We start from the raw sequence: 15428 nt of genomic DNA on the forward strand, positions 1-15428 counted from the left end.
GCTGGAGCTGATCTGGGCTAATTGACTGCTGACTGAGGAGACTAAGCTCTTAGTGGCTAAGAGGTGACAGGCTGAAACTTAGAAAAAGTCCAAAACAAACAAAAACCTGAATTATGAGATCATTAAACACTTGACTGAGTCTGAAGCCATGTTCAAAAGACCACCTGGAGAATCCCCCAGACTGACCTGCACACATTTACAGTTTGATCAGCACTATTGGAACTCTTGGATCAGATGCAGGAAAAGGAGTGGATTGCTGCTATCGGTGATGGTAGAGGCATCATATTACCACTTTAACATCCTAAGAGAGAACAGCACAACTTAGGTTTATTTATTTTAATGGACAAAAGAAAAATAAAAGGAAATGAAAAAAAAAAAATCTTAGAAATGTTCAAGCATTGAACGTTTGAGCTGCCAGAAAGAAAATGTTCTGTTCTTATGAAAACACAAACAAATCCCATACATGTAAGAGTAAAAGACACTGAAAGTTTAAGTCATGACAGAAAATTTTGTTTTAAATGATCTGACAAAAATTGGCACTTGTGTTGCAACCATGAAAATACACTTTTTTCCATAAGGTACAAAGAATATTTTTAACATAATTTCTGCCGCATGGTAGATCAAAGTTAAAAGTAGTGTGACTTTTGTATTAATAGGTTGGAAATAATTAATTCATTACACAGTAATCAATAATTTATGAATGAGACTTATTTTCACGTATTTCCTATATTTCTACAGACTTTCATCACCCTGCCAATGTGATGGTGCTGCTGTATGTGGAAGTGAATTAATAAAATAAAATAAAGAAAGAAAGAAAACTTAAATAAACAAATAAACAGTCTTGACAAAACATGGTGACCTACTGAGGAGAAAGCTCAAAAGCTTTCAGGACACCAGAATATGTTTGGAATTCCATTCCAAACTCTAACAAGTTTTAGAATGAGCATTTCTAGTGGAACATCTTTTTAGCTGTCTTTATGCAAAGTGAACTTCCTGAGAGTCTACTGTAAATGCCTGATCTCCTGCTGTTTAGTGCAGAATTAAAGAACCTCCCATCAGATCATCTTCACCACAAATATGTTCCCTGTAACTTTGCTGCAGCTGCTGCTGCTGGCTGTGGGATTCTGTAAGTCTCTCATCAAGGCAAAAACCTTGTTATCATGACACATTTTTACTTACTTTTAGTTTACTGTTACATTTGCTGTTTTCCTTCTACAGATGTGAAGTGTGAACAGCTGACCCAGCCAGCCTCCTTAACGGTACAACCAGATCAGCCTCTGACCATCAGCTGTCAGGTCTCTTATTCTCTGAGCAGCTATCGCACACACTGGATCAGACAGCCTCCAGGGAAAGGACTGGAGTGGATTGGTAGTGTACGCATTGGATATAACACATACTACAGAGATTCACTAAAGAATAGGTTTAGTATAACCTTACAGGATTCCAGTAAAACAGTGACTCTGAATGGACAGAATTTGCAGCCTGAAGACTCTGCTGTGTATTACTGTGCCAGAGAGCCACAGTGACACAAACAAGCCACATGGCTGTACAAAAACCAGTCAGAGCCTGAAGTCTTGCAATTACAATTTATCTACCAGAGGAGGGGCTCTTAAAGCTTTAAATATGCCTGTCTTGTCAGATGTTTACACTTTAATGTTGCTCAGAAAAAGACAATGACATTGCAGTTTTAGAAAAAATAAATATGTAATAAAAGAAGTTCATCAAACATACTTCCATCAAGGGATACCTTTGTCTATGGTAAACGGTATACAAGTTATGGAATTAACAAGCTTGCACTTGTATAGTCATTCACCCATTTACGCACACATTCACTCCCTGACAGTAGTGAGCTAGAGCTAGGTTACTAGCCACAGCTGCCCTGGGGTAGAATGATAGAGGTGAGGCTGCCATAATTTGGTGCACTCTGACCACTGCCAGCAGCTAATTTAGGTGGAGTCTCATGCCTTAAAGCACAACAGCTGAGACAGTCGGAGGGGAGGATTGAACCAGCAACCATCGAACTGGCAACCATAAAACCAGTGCCACTGCCTCCCCTGATCTTTAAGGACCATATTTGCCTCAAGACATTTAAATTACTATAAACCTTTGATTTTGGTATTATAAAAGATGTATTATAGATAGGCACCCCGCTCTTTAGCCCTCCCATTTGAGCAGGCAGAGTTGAGGGTTGGGCGGCATGCAGCCTTGGTTGACTTGGTGAGGCCTTTATGCCATGGGTGTGCCATGCGGGGGTGGCATGACCTGCGGGTCTGGGCACCTCCAGGTTCATGGGGTGGGCTTGGGTTGGCTGGTTCATTAAAATTGTCTTGGCCCTGTTTCTGTAGGGATGGGTTTAGCGGTTGCCCTGGTTTCAGCTTGTGGCTTGGGTAAGCTGCTGATGGGGAAAACCACCCAGGTCTGGTGACTGGACAGGCTTCAGGGTTATCAGTAATTGGTAGTGTAGATATGTGTGATGAGTGCAAGTGTGTATATAGTGTCTATTCTCCTGTGTGGTTATGATAGTTTTCATTCATGACCATTAGGATGGGAACATGTGAGTGCATGAATGTGATTTGGTGCTTATCTCTTTGTGATGTTTGATTTTGGCTGCTCCCTCTCATGGGACATATCGGGTCTCATCCTACTATTTACCAGTCTTAAGGACTCAAATACTCAAGTGTGGAGCCCATTCCCCTGTCAGTCACCCTGGCGATGGTTGACACCTTAACCCACAGGTGAGTTGGTGGTACCCGGTGTTTGGGGCTGGGTGCCCGGGTGTGTACTGGCACACTCCCACTTCTCGTCTTCCACCATGACTGGGAAGACAAGAAGCAAAAGGTGTACAAATATACTTATCAAAAATAAAGACTGTTGCTGTTAGTATCACGTTCAGTCATAAATAAAAAAAAAGAAGCCTAAGATGTGCGCGCAGAAAGCTGCTGTGGCCGTGGCTTTTTATGTTAGCTGTTGTTTTTTTGCTTATCTTATCGCCACTGCCAGCTCTAATCAAGTGTGGGAGAGAGCTACTTGATCTGGGACCAAACTCCAAAGCCTGTGGATTGGCAAAACTAGACTTTATTACGCTCAAAATACAACAGAAAACAGGGACTCTGCTCCCCCAGCTTATAAAGCCTAAGTTTGTTCGGAAATGCAAGAAAAGACGTGGCTTCCATGGTGACTTCCGCACCAGGCAAATCGCTAATCCACACTGGCCCGCCCTGCCCAGTCTCCTCCTTGCAAATGTTAGACCCCTCGGCAATAAAATAGATGAAATCCGGGTTAGGATTGCTTCATCTAATTTGGACATCTGTGTAGCGATCTCCACAGAGAGCTAGCAAGCCAACTTTGTTCAGAGCAGATCTGAACGAAGTGGCAGAGCGGAGTAAATATGGAGGCTTATTAATGTTCGTCCAATGTTATGTAAAAGAAATTGGCAGCTTCTGCTCCCCCTATCTGGAATATCTAGCAGTTAAATGCAGACAATTCAAACTGGCTAGAGCATTCAGCTCTGTCATAATTAATGCTAAATACATGCACCCTAAAGCCAATGCTAGGCTTGCCATGGAAGAGCTATACTGCTTTATCAGTGGACTTAGTAACAGCAATCCGGACGTGGTTGTGATTTTAGCCGGAGACTTTATTCATGTTGAACTAAAAGCTGTGCTCCCCAAGTTCCATAAACTCATTAAGTTCCCAACCAGAGACAATAATACATTAAATCAAGTGTACTGCTCCCAGGAGCATACAAAGCTGCTGCAGCCCCTTACTTTGGTTCATCAGATCACATCTTTGTAGAGCTGATCCCTGCCCACAAACCACTGATCTGCAGAACCAGACCAGCGATAAAAATGCAGTGTTCAGATCTGAAAACAGACTAGCCTACAGTAGGGCTAGAAGTGAACTTGAAGAAGGCATCCAGAAGGCCAAGCAAAGGTACAAGCAGCACATTGAGGACCACTTCAGCAGCAAAAATCCACGCAACATGTGGAGAGGCATCAGAAACATCACAGATAACAAGCACAACGAACAGCAGTCCAGCCAGATGAGCACCATCAGCCTCTCGTCCTACAGCTCCACCAAGTGACCTCTTCCCTGAAAAAGGTCGACCCCAACAAGGCTGCAGGTCAAGACATGATGTCAGTTTGTACACTTAAATCGTGTGCTGACCAGCTGGCAGGGGTCTTTCTGGACATCTTCAACCTCTCCCTGCATCTCTCCATGGTCCCGTTATCGTGCCTGTACCCAAGAAACCAATCATCACCTGCCTCTATGATTTTTGTCCTATCCCTCAGACCCCTGTCATCATGAAGTATTTCGAGAGGTTCCTCCTAAAATACATCAAGGACGCAATCACTGCTGGCCTGGACAGCCTGCAATTTGCCTCTAGTGAGAATTGCTCCACTGTGGATACTGTCCAATTAGCACTTCACTCAGCTCTGACTCATCTGCAGTATCCCAACACCTATGTTAGGAGGCTCTTTGTGGACTTCAGCTCAAGATTCAACACTGTGCTCCCAGACATGCTGGCTCTGAAGCTCCACAACATGGGATTATCCACACCTCTCTGCTCCTGGGTCAGTGACTTTCTCACCAAAAGGCCCCAGGTGGTGAGGATAGGGAAACACACATCTGCTCAACTGATCCACAACACAGGAATTCCACAGGGCTGTGTCCTTAGCCCAGCTCTCTTTACCCTGTTCACCCAGTACTGTTCTACTGTCCACCTCACAAAATTAGTGGTGAAGTCTGTGGATGACACCATTGTAGTGGGTCTCATCTCCAATGGTCCTGTCTCACTACAGGGAGATCAGCAATGTCACATAGTGGTGCTCCAGGAACAACCTGAGCCTGAACACCAGTAAGACAAGGAGGTAATTATAGACTACAGGAGGTCAAGGAGAACTGAATATGCTCCACTCTGCATACAGGGGGAGGCAGTGGAGCGTGTGGACAGCATTAGATTCCTGGGCATTCACATCTCATCCGAACCTCCTTGACTGTGAACACCTCCCACCTGGCAAAGAAGGCCCAACAATGGCTCTTTTTTCTTGGGAAACTGAAAAGGTCTGGACTTTCCACCAAGCTGCTAAATCACTTCTATAGAGCTACCATAGATAGTGTTATATGTTTCAACATAACTGTGTGGTATGGGAGCTGTACAGTTCAGGAGTGGAAGGACTCAGTTAAGATGGTGAAAACAGCGCAGGGGGTTGTGGGATGCTGTCTACAGGATCTGGACTAGGTTTATGTAGAATGAGTCCAATGAAGGGCCAGATAGGCCGTGGGCCAGAATCTGTACGGTGACTTTTCGTATGAACTGTCAGGGGGCAACTTTCTTGCACCGGGATAAGTTGCTACACATAGCAGTGATCTCAAAACACCAATGTTCCCACGTTTTCACTTGCACATTAAGAAGTTATAGCCGATAAAAAATCTAAACTGTGGCGCTCCAGTCCAATAAGTCACGTGATTCGATTTTTGCTGCTCAGCCAATCCGATCGCTGTATTGTCAGCTGAGCGAGTTTACCACGTCATCATGGCTGCGCCCGTAAGATGGTTGTTTCTGTTGTGTCTGTTTCCAGACGAAGAAAGCCCAATAATAGCATTTTGTGGCGCCACCTGGCAGAGATCTTGATGGCAAGAAAAAAATAAATAGCCCAGACCATCCATCCATTCATCCATCCATCCATCCATTCATCCATCCATCCATCCATTCATTTTCTAACACGCTTATCCCTGCGTTCGCGAGGTGCCGGTCCCTATCTCCAGCTGTCAATGGGCGAGAGGCGTTGTATAAACTGGACAGGTCACCAGTCCATCGCAGGGCAGAAATAGTCCAGACTTTTGCCCAATTTACTGTGATATCACCAAGACCTGCTGCGCTAGGATAGCACAGGTGTCGTTGTGCCAAACGACTTATCCCCGCCAGAATTTGTATTCCCTGCGCCAAGAGCGCATTCAGCTGGAAGAATGAATCTAGTCAACTCCGCCTCATTTCCAACCTATTAGGCGTGGAAATGAGGATGTTTTACTTTTCTTAACGAAATATAGCAATGGTGTCGTTACATTATCGTTCATCCATCCATCCAGTATAATACGTTATGAGAAAGAAAACGGTCATTTCCAGATGTGTCACGAAAATATTAGCTTTATGTTATTAGATTGTCGAATGTCTGTCTGCTGAAACCAAAATCCACCTTCCTAAGTCCATCACAGCTGTCTGCTGGTTCTCTTTTTTTCTTTTTTGGTAGCTAAACCCGCATGAATAGATTATATAAAGCGGATTTCACGTGTGATCAAATGAACACTTAATAAAGGCACAGCCAAAATTATCAGATTTAATAAGATTTTAATTCAACCAAGAACCTTATCGAGATATTAACCGTATTAAGAAAACGAGATATGTCTCTTTTAAAAATAGAACAACGTATTAGGAGTTTAAAAAAAATAAATTTCATTTTACTAGAATGTGATGTTTAAAATATTTAGACTTCACAAAGCTGGAGGTTAAAACTTTTATTGATTTCAAAAATACAATACAAAATTCTACAAATTCCGAAGGGGATAACTCGTTTGGCACAACGAGTTTATACAACGCGTCTCACCCATTGACAGCTGGAGCTCGGCACCAGCACCTCGCAAACCCAGCGGGGATAAGCCTGTTAGAAAATGGATGGATGGATGGATGGATGGACAGATGGTCTGGGCTATTTATTTTTTTCTTGCCATCAAGATCTCTGCCAGCTGGCGCCAGAAAATGCTATTATTGGGCTTTCTTCATCTGGAAACAAATGCATACAAACATCTTACGAGCGCAGCCATGATGAACTGATGAACGCGCACAGCTGACAATACAGCGATCTGATTGGCTGAGCAGCAAAAATCGAATCACGTGACCTCTTGGACCGGAGCGCCACAGTTTAGATTTTTTATCGGCTATAACTTATTAATGTGCAAGCGAAAACGTGGGAACATTGGTGTTTTGAGATCACTGCTATGTGTAGCAACTTATCCTGGTGGAAGAAAGTTGCCCCCTGACAGTTCATACGAAACTTCTTAAGGAAGCGTCCTACAGATTCTGGCCCACGGCCTAAGACGCATGTCCACTGATTCCACCCACCCAGGCAATTTGCGGTTTGCCTCTCTCCCATCAGGTAAACACTTCAGAAGCCTCAAAGCCAAAACATAAATTTAGAAACAGCTTCTTCCCAAGGGCTGATGGGAGACTGCAGTCCAACGCTTTAAAATCACCCCTCTGTTACTAGCCCGTCATACGTTACAATCACCTTAATGTTACTGCACACTATCATCTTAGAATATCTAAATGCACATTTCTGTAAATGAAGCATTAAAACATCATTGCAGAATAAACACCTTGTTACCCCATTATCTGTTATCTGTGACTCATGAAGGACAACTAGTTCATACAAACTTTTGAATCTTCATCTTTTTTATTTTTTAATCTCTCTTAAACGTTATAATGGGGGAAAAACACACTGTAACCGTTGTTCATTGCCTGTCTTTTGCTTGTTTTGATTATGTGTACTCTTAGCCGGAGTGGCCAAAAATAATTTTCACCACGGTAACAAGTGGTGACAATAAAGAATCTTTGAATAAAAAAGTAAATACCTGAATTCCATATTTTACGATATGTCAAACACATTATGTTGATAAATTAGATAGAGACTAATGTTTTCATGCTTTTATATCTGTTAAGATTTTTATTTTTATTTTTATTGCTTACAACTAGTCAAAGTCAAAGTATCTTTATTCGTCTCCCTTGAGAGAAATGTGCCTCGGTGCATCAGACCAATAAAGAAATGACAACGTTTTCTCTTTCTTTTTTTGTCTGTTATGTATTCTTAGATAAACTTATAACTCCTGTTTGAAGGCTTTTTCAACTTGAGTTACATAACCCCTGGACCCAGCCCCCTATTCAGGTTATTTCCAGTAATAAACAAATGTGTGACTAATAAAATTTATGATACAGAAACTCCAGTGACAGCTGAGCCTCACCTTTGGGATTTTAGTGCAGAAGTTTCATCAGTTAACCCACACGTCAACAGGCAGCTGGCAGAAACCAAACAGCAGCTCAGTTTCACATGCACAGCAAATACTGTGGTTAAACTCAGCTTCGTCTGGTTTTACTTTTTACTCCATTTTTTGCATCAGTCGACTTCAGTCACAGCAGGTCTCCAAAGCAGCAACGGTCCGTAAATCAAATTATGTGAATTGTTCTCTGCAGTGAACTCAGATTTAGGACTCTTTAAAAGGTGCTACACCCTTTATTAAGTCTCTTCACTGTCCTAACAAATTTGATAAAAAAAAAAAAAATTCTCAAAAAGTGTATTAAGAAAAAACAAAAATTTTTCTAAAATCTCTGAGTGCAGAAGTGACACCGATACGCAAACAAATACTGAACAACCTGTTAAAACAATAAATTATGTTCTGTTTGGGATTTCCTGTTTTTTTCTTCTTTTTTTTTTAGTTTCTCACACCAGGTGGTTCAACAGAAGAGATAATCTAGTCTTTTTTTGAGACACGTAACTGAATCTGTAATTTTAACATGGGCCCAAAATCATAAAGCTTTTTCATAGGAAAGTTTTATTGTTTTTCTAAAGAACATGGTTTTATAATCATACCTTTAACACCAATAATATCCTTTTAGAGTCAATAAATTAAAATTTTTAGTGGTAAAAAACACATTTTGGTTTCTTACTGAAGACCAGATAAAGACAGCTGCGTTTGGCCATTGTTGAATTAAAACGTTGTTTGTATCTTAATATGCATTTCATCTACATCAGCATACTCGGTGAGATTTTACATTTCAGCTGTGGGGTCAGGTTCTGTTTTCTAAAGAACAAAAATAAAATGACACTTACACTATCCTGCTAGAGACAATACATTACAAGAGGGGTTCTCACAGCAGAGGTCGCAAGATAACATCACTGAAAAATGTTGGAGCACTTTTGCAATTAAGCAAAGTTTTAGAGTAAGTTAGTAGATATTTCAGGTTAATTTAGGTACATTCTTGCCTACATCGTAATAATTAATGCTGTGTTACAAGACGTGCAATACGTCAAACTTAAATCAGACTCAGACTCATGTCTGAGATTTCTTACTTTGCAATGTCTCAGAATATCCTACTTTTAATATAGCACATTTATGCATTTAATCATGGAAGATTGTACTTTTCTTCTTGAAGATTGAGAACTTTTCAACATCATAGAACATACATGATTTTTTCATGGTTTAGTTTTGATTCAGCTTTTGTTTACTATTAGTTTTCAGTTTTTCCACCTTGTTTGGGTTTTAGTGATGATTTGACTTTATTTATTGTTAGTTTTCAGTTTCCTCCTCCCCTTCTCACTCAGCCTTCACTTCACTCCCTTTGCAGTCATTCACACCTGTTAGTAGTTAATTAGTTAGAGTCATTTCACCTGCCAGTCTCCCTATTTAAGTCCCCCTCTGTTCTCGTTTCCCTGCCGGTCCGTCATCATTCTACACCTACTCCTTGCCTCTCTGCCTGGTTGCTCCTTCTGACTGTTTGTTTCCTGCCTTAGTGTTAAGTTTTGTATCTCTGCTTGCTTCTGGATCCAATTGTCTCCCCTCTGCATCTCAGGCTGAGCTTCTTGACCGTGGTGACTCGACCTGCAAGTATTCACCTTGATTCGCTGTTATCCTGCTATGGTTCTGGTCCTCAAGTATCCACCCTGTCCTGCTGCTAACCCAGCTGTTACTCTGCCTTTCAAGAACTCACTCTTTCCAAGCTGTGGATTCTCTGCCGTGCTGAAGGGCCTGCTGCTGTGCTCTGATTAGCGCTCTGCCGAGCCAAGGACTCAGCTACCTGTCTCTGGCCCCAAGGACTCTCTCTCTCTCTCTCTCTCTCTCTCCGGGCCATCAGCTCCAGCCATCATCTGCACCCCAGTTCCTGCGCTGTTCTGCCTTGCTGGTTTCATCACCCATCATCCCATTATCCTTACATTAAAACTCTCAAATTGAGTCCCGTGTATGTGGTTCAGGGTTCATCCGTAGACAAATCCTGACAAAGTTTTAAACTTAATTACATAATTTAAGTTTATTTGTTGGAATTTACTCCTCTGTGACTGACAATTTACTTTATTTAATCTAAGATGACCCTGATACAATTTATTTATCCATTGAATAAAGTCAGAATATTACAAAAATAAAGTCACACAGTTGTTTAAATAATTGTTTCAAAGTACATGTGGTAGTAATAATTTGATGCTGATGTGTTGAAAACATTTAGTATTTCTATATCTGTGAAACATATACTAAAGTATAGCTTTGCAAAATGCTCAACATTACAATTTAACACTAGGGAAAGACTGCAACCATGAATTTTTGTCTACTTTACATAAAATTATTTACATGCAAAGATAACAAAGGATTATCTTTGCCTCAATAAATAAATCAATACATAATATCATTTATGAAAGGCAAATTAGTTCCCAGACTGATATTATATATATTTATAACCTTTTATTTTTCCCTTACAATTTTCATGCTTGATGGTTAATCAATAAACTATTTTTTAATCAAGCAACAAATCAAGTAACCTGAGCAAAAGAAAGTATTTTTTTATTTTTTGTTCATGGCAAACAACCTCCAAATCAATCTGGCCTTCACTGAATAAGTTAGCCTATTGTTAATTATTGAATTTACTAAGCGATCTCCAATGCTTTCTGATTGCTACAGCTGAAGCAGAACAAACACAAAGGCCTGTCTCACAACTAACCCAATATATTTTTTGATAATTCACTGGAACTATTGAGAAAATATTTTGTGATATTTCACAAAAATATTTTTTTGTGAAATATCCTTTAATTAAGGATTTCCTTAAATCAAAGGACATTCAGGATTTCCTTAAATTAAACAACATTTGGGTGTTGTAATAAGACAATGATCTGGAACACACAAGCGGGTAAATGTTGATTATCAAATGAAAATTTTAGAATGGCTTAATTAAACCTAATCTATTGGCTGAATTATTGCTACCTGGAGGGGTATGACCCCTGAGTAGGTTTAGGGGCCTTTTCACCAAAGCCAGCTTGATTTGAGTTGATTTTCCCCTTAAAAAACAGATTTTTTTTTTAAAACTGCATTCTATTGTATTGTATTTGCTCTGTTTATCTCTGTCTGTGATTGTAAAATTTATTACAACTCCTGTCATTGCTTTCTATGTTTTGGTTATAACATAAATCGTTTTAATAAAGTTAAGCAATAATGTTACCTCGGAGAAAAAGAAAATCAGCAAAAGTAGAAAGAATAATACTCTTTTCATTAGACTTTCTTGAACAGCAACATATTTGCCATTAGTGGCGATAATCAAATATACAAACACATTTGGATGTTCCCTCGTAGCACATAGCAAGTTGGTCACGGGTTTAAATCCAGGAGCCATCTTAAGGTTCTCCAGTTTTCCTACAGATGTCAGCTGGAACCATTCATATGTCCTTAGATATGACTTTGTATGTTAATGTTAATGTATGTCTATGGTGTCCTCTGATGAACTGGTGACCTGTCCAGGGTCAAGTCTGTCTTGGCCTCTTGCATACTAAGTTAATTTGAATGCTGAAGAAAATTATACTGGCTATAAATGCTTTTTGAGTCAAGTTTAATACATAAAAAATATTAAGATCAATATAAATCTGTAAACTTATTAAAAACTAATAAAAACAACAGTTAAGCTAGAAATGGCTAACGTTTTGTATTTTAAGCTTTAATAATTAGGGAAAAAAGTAGCTATTACATTTCTATTTATATTCAATTTGATGGAACATAGTGTTAGGCTGTTAATGAACTGTTATGAAACTCCGCGGTGATTACAGATATGCTAATTTCTAATACCATGTTCAATTCACATTCATTAGCTATACAATAAAATGCATACAATTGATATTCACAAAGCATGTTTTTAGTTTAGGTTTTCTTTTGAGTATTGAGTAGTACCCTGGCTTCTTACCCTGTGGGTTTGATTGTATGCAAACATGCCCCCTCCTTTCTGCTATAAAATGTCACAGTGTGGAGTTAGCAGGATGTCTGTTTCATCTGTCAACATGTTTTTTGCTGCTCTGTTCCTGTTCCTAGCAGCTGCTGGTGAGTTTTTGAAATTAACCTTAGAAAGTAGATACTTTCTTTAACACATTCCATGTTTTTTTCTGAGAGAAAAAGTTCTCTGTTTTTTTTTTTTAATCAGGTGTGGAGTGTGAGCAGCTGACACAACCAGCTTCTGTGAATGTGAGGACAGGTCAACGTCTGACCATCAGCTGTCAGGTCTCTTATTCTGTTAGTGGCTACTGGACCAACTGGATCAGACAGCCTGATGGGAAAGGACTGGAGTGGATTGGTCGGGTAGCTGGATCTACAACATACTACAAAGATTCACTCAGAAACAAATTCAGCATTTCTACAGACTCCTCCAGCAGCACAGTGACTCTGAATGGACAGAATGTGCAGCCTGAAGATACCGCTGTGTATTACTGTGCCAGAGAGCCACAGTCACCCAAACCATCTGCAGAGCTGTACAAAAACATCCAAACTGTTATTCTTTAACCAGAGGAGGCGCTCTTGTTCAGAGATAAATGTGTGGGATTTAAAAAAATCTAAAGTTTTCAACTATACTACATAACAAAAATTGAATCAAATTTTAACAGAGATAATTATAACATTCACAGTTTCCTCAGTCTTCCTACCATTTGTTTCCTCCATTCTTCAAATACAAATTACCGGTAATGATGCAGAAATAAAAACAACTCAGTATTACTCAGCTGATGGCACTGTTGCCTACACACTGAAGCTGTTAACTTTTCAAGAATATATGTTAGGACCCTTCAGAAAACCAATTTCCTAAGCATTCCCCTTTAAATGACTAAATTAACTGTAGGCTCCCACAGAACATGGTTACCTACATGTTTCTGTCTTGCAAATGTATCTGATTTATTTGCTTTCTCTCTTGCACTTTTACTCTTTCACATATTAGCACCAATTATTTTATTCCATTAATCAAAGGCATATCACCTGTAATGATACAGAAGTAACGTCAACTCAGTATATTTACTCAACTGTTATTGTTGCTTACACAATAGAGCTGTTCACATTTCAAAATTAGATTGTAATACTTTCCAGAAAACAAATTTGTTTTACATTTCCCTTTAAATAATTAAGTGAACTGTAGGCTCCCACAGTACATGGTGACCTGAATGTTTCTCTTCTGTTGTTTTATCAAACGGTACTGATAATTTGATTCTTTTACTGATTGATGAGGGACACAAATTCAAAGTTAAAGTGAAGATGTGATAGCCTCGTGAGACCATCCTGATCTCGCGAGCTTTCAAGGTTTCACTCGCAGATCAGTCTGGCTACTCTCCGTTAAAGAAAATTTGGAGCCGTTCACCAAACGAACGTCCAATCAGTGTTGGCTTTGAGACAGGTTGAGGTGTGACGCAACAAGAAGCGCGACAGTTCAGTCTAAAGAACATGGCGGCTTCAGCCGACGAAACTGGCGTTAGCGTGGCTATCGAGCAAGTTTTATCGGAATTACAGAGTATTTCTTTGCTGAGCTAACGAGCCTTTACCTGCAGCAGCAAGAGTAGCTTGGCTTGTGGTTGTGTTTTCGTCGTCGCTCGTAACAGAGCGACGACGAAGCATGTTGACGAGTACGTCATATGCTTCGTTGATCTGATTGGTTTATTTGGCCCGTCTATCACCAACATAGGCCAATCAGCTAACCAGTATTTTCGCCCCTTCCCAAAATTACTTCAACGGAAGGTTTCCAGATGGATATGCGGAGCAAATCCATCTGGCGGAGTCAGGTAAAAGATGTGATGCAGTTGTATCGGTTTTGCTTGTCATTCCACCCTCCACTGATATTATTTTCTTCCTTCTCTCTAGCCCCATTTGTTGTCTGTCCTTCCAGAAATGAGTAAAAAATAAGTTTAAATCACATCACTGTGTGATTTAAACTACTGTGTTTCATCATGTCTTTCCCACAAGCAAGGTTTTGGGACAGACCGATCATATGCACAAATGTCAGTTTACTGAGTTGATCAACGTCACCAAACAAAACTGAACAATGCACAAAGATTTGATGAAGTTAAAGATTATAATGGACTTGTTGAACTTCAATATCCAAATAAAAACAGTTGAAAAAAAAAGAAAGAAAGAAAACAAAACTGTCATGGCGCAGCTTTGCCTGCTGCACCATGGACATATTCAGGGTCACTTTCCACCTCCCACACAGCTCCGGTCCCACATCCCAGTAATCACATACACCTGCCAGCCACTAACCAAGCCCGGACTCATTCCACCTGTCATCACTCCTACTTAAACCTCCCTCAGTCAGCTCTTCCCTGGTGGTTCGTCTGCTCATTACTGCTCACCTCACCTCATCCTTTCCTTGTCCAGCACAAGTTCCCTTTGTCTCTACCTGCCTGCCTGCAAGTATTCACTCTGCTGTGCTGCTGGTTCGCCTGCTACCTCCGTGCTCCAGGGTTCTCTATCCGGTGCTCCGGCTCCGTCAATCTTGCCAGTTCCTGCCATCACCATCCTCCTGTTCCAGCCCGGTACAGACTGTTGGTTTTTCATTCTCCACTATCCACTACCTTCAATAAACTCTCTAAACTAAGCTCTGTGTGTGGCTGTGTTTGGGTTCTTCTGCAAAATATGACAAAAACTTTTTGTTGGTGTCAAAACAACATCAAGAATACAAAGAATGTTATGCTTTTGTTTAGTTTATCCATTTTTATTATTTTGTATATTGTTTTTCCTTACTAACATTTTACAAATTTTTTCAATTTCAGTTTTTAAAAAAACAAAAATAATAAAATTCTGAATAACTGCTATTTATCAGTAAAAAAAATAAAATAAAAGATTGGCATAAGATACGCTTTAGCCAAAGGAACATGATTTATTATTCATAAGTTATTTAATTAGTTTTGCTGTTGATGATTTTCATATTGTTTATTACAGCGTCATTTGATTGATCTGTGTCATCATTGTATCAGTTATTCACAAGAGTTCATTGTAAACTTGTACCAACAACAATCTGACTTCCAAACAGATGTCTTATGATCTAATTTATTTTGCTTGTTTTGATGTTTTTTTTTCTTTTGTAATATTATTATTTTACTGATCACAAGACATCAGATTAAAAAGTGGTCATTGATGTTCATATCATACTTACAAACAACAATCTGACTTCCACATAGTCAGAGACAGGGTAATATATGATGTATTTGTTTTTTTTTTCTTTCACTTGTACCATCTCACTCATCACAAAAAAGATTAACCAGCGGTCATCATGCAAATAATACTTGCATAACATGATTATGTTTAATCACAAATGTTTGTAATACCATGAATTGACAAAAAAAGTGATATTAAAACCAAAAAAAGCAATATATGTG

At 39.7% G+C, this 15428-nt stretch overlaps 1 protein-coding gene across 1 annotated transcript in view; it reads left to right on the top strand.

Moving 5' to 3' along the window:
- Positions 1 to 1077: 1077 nt before the first annotated feature.
- Positions 1078 to 15428, top strand: part of LOC118562518 — a gene marked incomplete in the record, with an annotated part of 354708 nt that continues 340357 nt past the window's right edge. The window contains 2 exon segments of the mRNA XM_036134949.1: positions 1078 to 1126; positions 1219 to 1514. Of these exon segments, the coding sequence (XP_035990842.1) occupies positions 1078 to 1126; positions 1219 to 1514 (345 nt within the window).

The sequence above is a fragment of the Fundulus heteroclitus genome, unplaced genomic scaffold (genome assembly GCF_011125445.2).
Source record: "Fundulus heteroclitus isolate FHET01 unplaced genomic scaffold, MU-UCD_Fhet_4.1 scaffold_95, whole genome shotgun sequence".
In the NCBI taxonomy this organism is placed as follows: domain Eukaryota; kingdom Metazoa; phylum Chordata; class Actinopteri; order Cyprinodontiformes; family Fundulidae; genus Fundulus; species Fundulus heteroclitus.